The sequence below is a fragment of the Austrofundulus limnaeus genome, unplaced genomic scaffold, assembly GCF_001266775.1.
Source record: "Austrofundulus limnaeus strain Quisiro unplaced genomic scaffold, Austrofundulus_limnaeus-1.0 Scaffold973, whole genome shotgun sequence".
Classification (NCBI taxonomy): domain Eukaryota; kingdom Metazoa; phylum Chordata; class Actinopteri; order Cyprinodontiformes; family Rivulidae; genus Austrofundulus; species Austrofundulus limnaeus.
In genome coordinates this window covers 74688-76941 of record NW_013953375.1, presented here as the reverse complement: position 1 = coordinate 76941, position 2254 = coordinate 74688, and the positions used below count along the sequence as shown (strand labels likewise).

The 2254-nt window shown below is 43.0% G+C and overlaps 1 protein-coding gene across 1 annotated transcript in view; it reads left to right on the top strand.

Annotated features, from left to right (window-relative positions):
• zmiz2 (zinc finger, MIZ-type containing 2) overlaps positions 1–2254 on the top strand; it is a 69487-nt gene that overhangs the window by 54715 nt on the left and 12518 nt on the right. The window contains exons 10-12 of the mRNA XM_014029917.1: positions 667–745; positions 1062–1193; positions 1274–1379. Of these exons, the coding sequence (XP_013885371.1) occupies positions 667–745; positions 1062–1193; positions 1274–1379 (317 nt within the window). The remainder of the gene's footprint in view (positions 1–666; positions 746–1061; positions 1194–1273; positions 1380–2254) is intronic.

Sequence of the window (2254 nt, the reverse complement as noted above, 5' to 3'; positions counted from 1 at the left end):
ATCTAACTGCTCATTTTAAATCAATACTTTTACTTTTAATACTTAAGTACAAAAAATACCAGACTTTTACTCAAGTAATATTCCTAAAGGAGACTTTAACTTTTACTTAAGTAATTTCTGGTAAGATACTTGTACTTTTACTCAAGTATCACTTCGTGGTTCTTTCTACAACACTGCCAATATTACTACTGCCGATGATGATGATGATAATAAACTGGTTTGAATCTATCATCTTCATTTCTAAATTGTACTGAAGTAGATTAAATCATCTTTATTTGAACAACTATCAACCCAGATTCAAAGCAGGGATCTGACTTCTTTGGTTGAACAGAAATGAATTTAAATATTCAGTTTACATTTGCTGCCATTTGGTGTTTTTGAAGCCAGAGTTTGGTTAAGGTATTGTTATTGGGGCCATTAATGTTTGGTTCTGAGAGGGACAATACTTGTTCCTAAATCTGACCTGTGTCCGTATATCTATATGTTTCAGTTGGATAATAAATAAAATTGATATTAGATGAGGAGATATTATACTGCTCAACCTGAAACATGACGTCGGTCTTTGGTGTTAAATCAAAAACACAAACTTGTCGGTGTTTCTTTGTGTAGCTGTAACAAACCCCACCCAGGCTCCGTGTTAACGCTGTGTTGTGTCTCCTCCTGCAGACCGGACCTGGAGCTGCAGTTTAAATGTTACCACCATGAAGACAGACAGATGAACACTAACTGGCCTGCCTCTGTGCAGGTACGCATCCTCACCTTTTCTTCTTTGCTTTAATGCTCTGTGACTCTGCTGCTTCAGTCAAGAGATTTACATTTATTCGGTCACATCAGGATAAAGTGTGTGCTGTCACACTGGGCTGTCGCACTACTGTAGTGGTTGAAAAACACATTTTTTTGCATGCTTTCTACTTATATTTAGTTGGACTTAAGTTTATTGATATTAGTGGAATGTATAAAACAAGTGTTTTTGTGTGGATCATAAAAAGTACAAGTAAATAAAACACATTAGTTTGATCAAATCAGATGATTTTTATTCAGCCTCTCTTATTTTCTTCTAGGTCAGTGTTAATGCAACTCCTCTTTCGATTGAAAGAGGCGACAACAAAACCTCCCACAAACCTTTGTACCTGAAGCAGGTGTGTCAGCCGGGCCGCAACACGGTGCAGATCACTGTGACGGCATGCTGCTGTGTAAGTCTCACCCAAACACAGCTCCAGTTTCTATCTGAAGACAGGTGGGGGTCTCACCTGTCCCGTCTCTGTTTCCCCAGTCCCACTTGTTTGTGTTGCAGTTGGTTCACCGGCCGTCTGTCAGGTCTGTCCTGCAGGGTCTGATGAAGAAGAGGCTGCTACCAGCGGAGCACTGCATCACCAAGAGTGAGTCAGCTGCAGTTTCAGCTTTGAGTCACAGAACAGGCAGTTAAAGCTAAATGCAGGAATCATATCACCGTCTTGAGTTAGGAAATAACACTTTTTCATTTTTGTCAAACTTTAAGAGTATTTATCTGTGTTACACAGTGGTGGGCATAGTTTCATTAATCTGCTAATAGTAGTAGATTAGCTTTTTTGCTAAATGGGAAGTCGTTAGCTTGTGCTAAATTAGGTTATGCTAATTCAATAGAAAAAATTCACAAGTGTTAAACTTGTATTTTTTGCCATTTATCCTGAATTAAATATTAAATAAAAACTATCCCCTTTTAAAAGCCGTGCTGGATGTGTCAGACACCATGTGTAGCATGTAGCATCTGTAGCAGCTACAGAAGAGTGTCAAAGAGAAATCATATTTAACAATATTTAAATAACAAATACAGCTGGGGGGCTGCACTTGGCCATTGACGGTGTGGTGGGGTGGTCATGGGTGTGGCTTGTCAGCGGCGGGGGGCTGACCGGGCGTCCTGGTGCGGCCCGGSCCGGGCCTTGGCTATCTGCTTCTCTCCATCTCAGAATGATTGGGACGACCTCCTGGGTTCGGGTGTGTGCTGCCTCCAATAAGGGGTGGGTGCATGTCCTGGACCTGGAGGGTATTGAGTGTGTATCGGGGGAATGTGTGGAATGTGGCGTCCTTGTATGTCTTTGATTGAGTGGGGGGTGAGGATGAGGGTGGGATGGTGCGATTGGGTATGTTTGGGTATTTGTAAGACTGCGGTCTGGGCTGCCCCTCCTGCTGGTTTATCTGGGGGCCTGCTGCTACTCGGCCCCCCGGTGGGGTGTGCAGCTGGCCGCCGGCGTGCTGGGGGTTCCCGGGGTCTGGG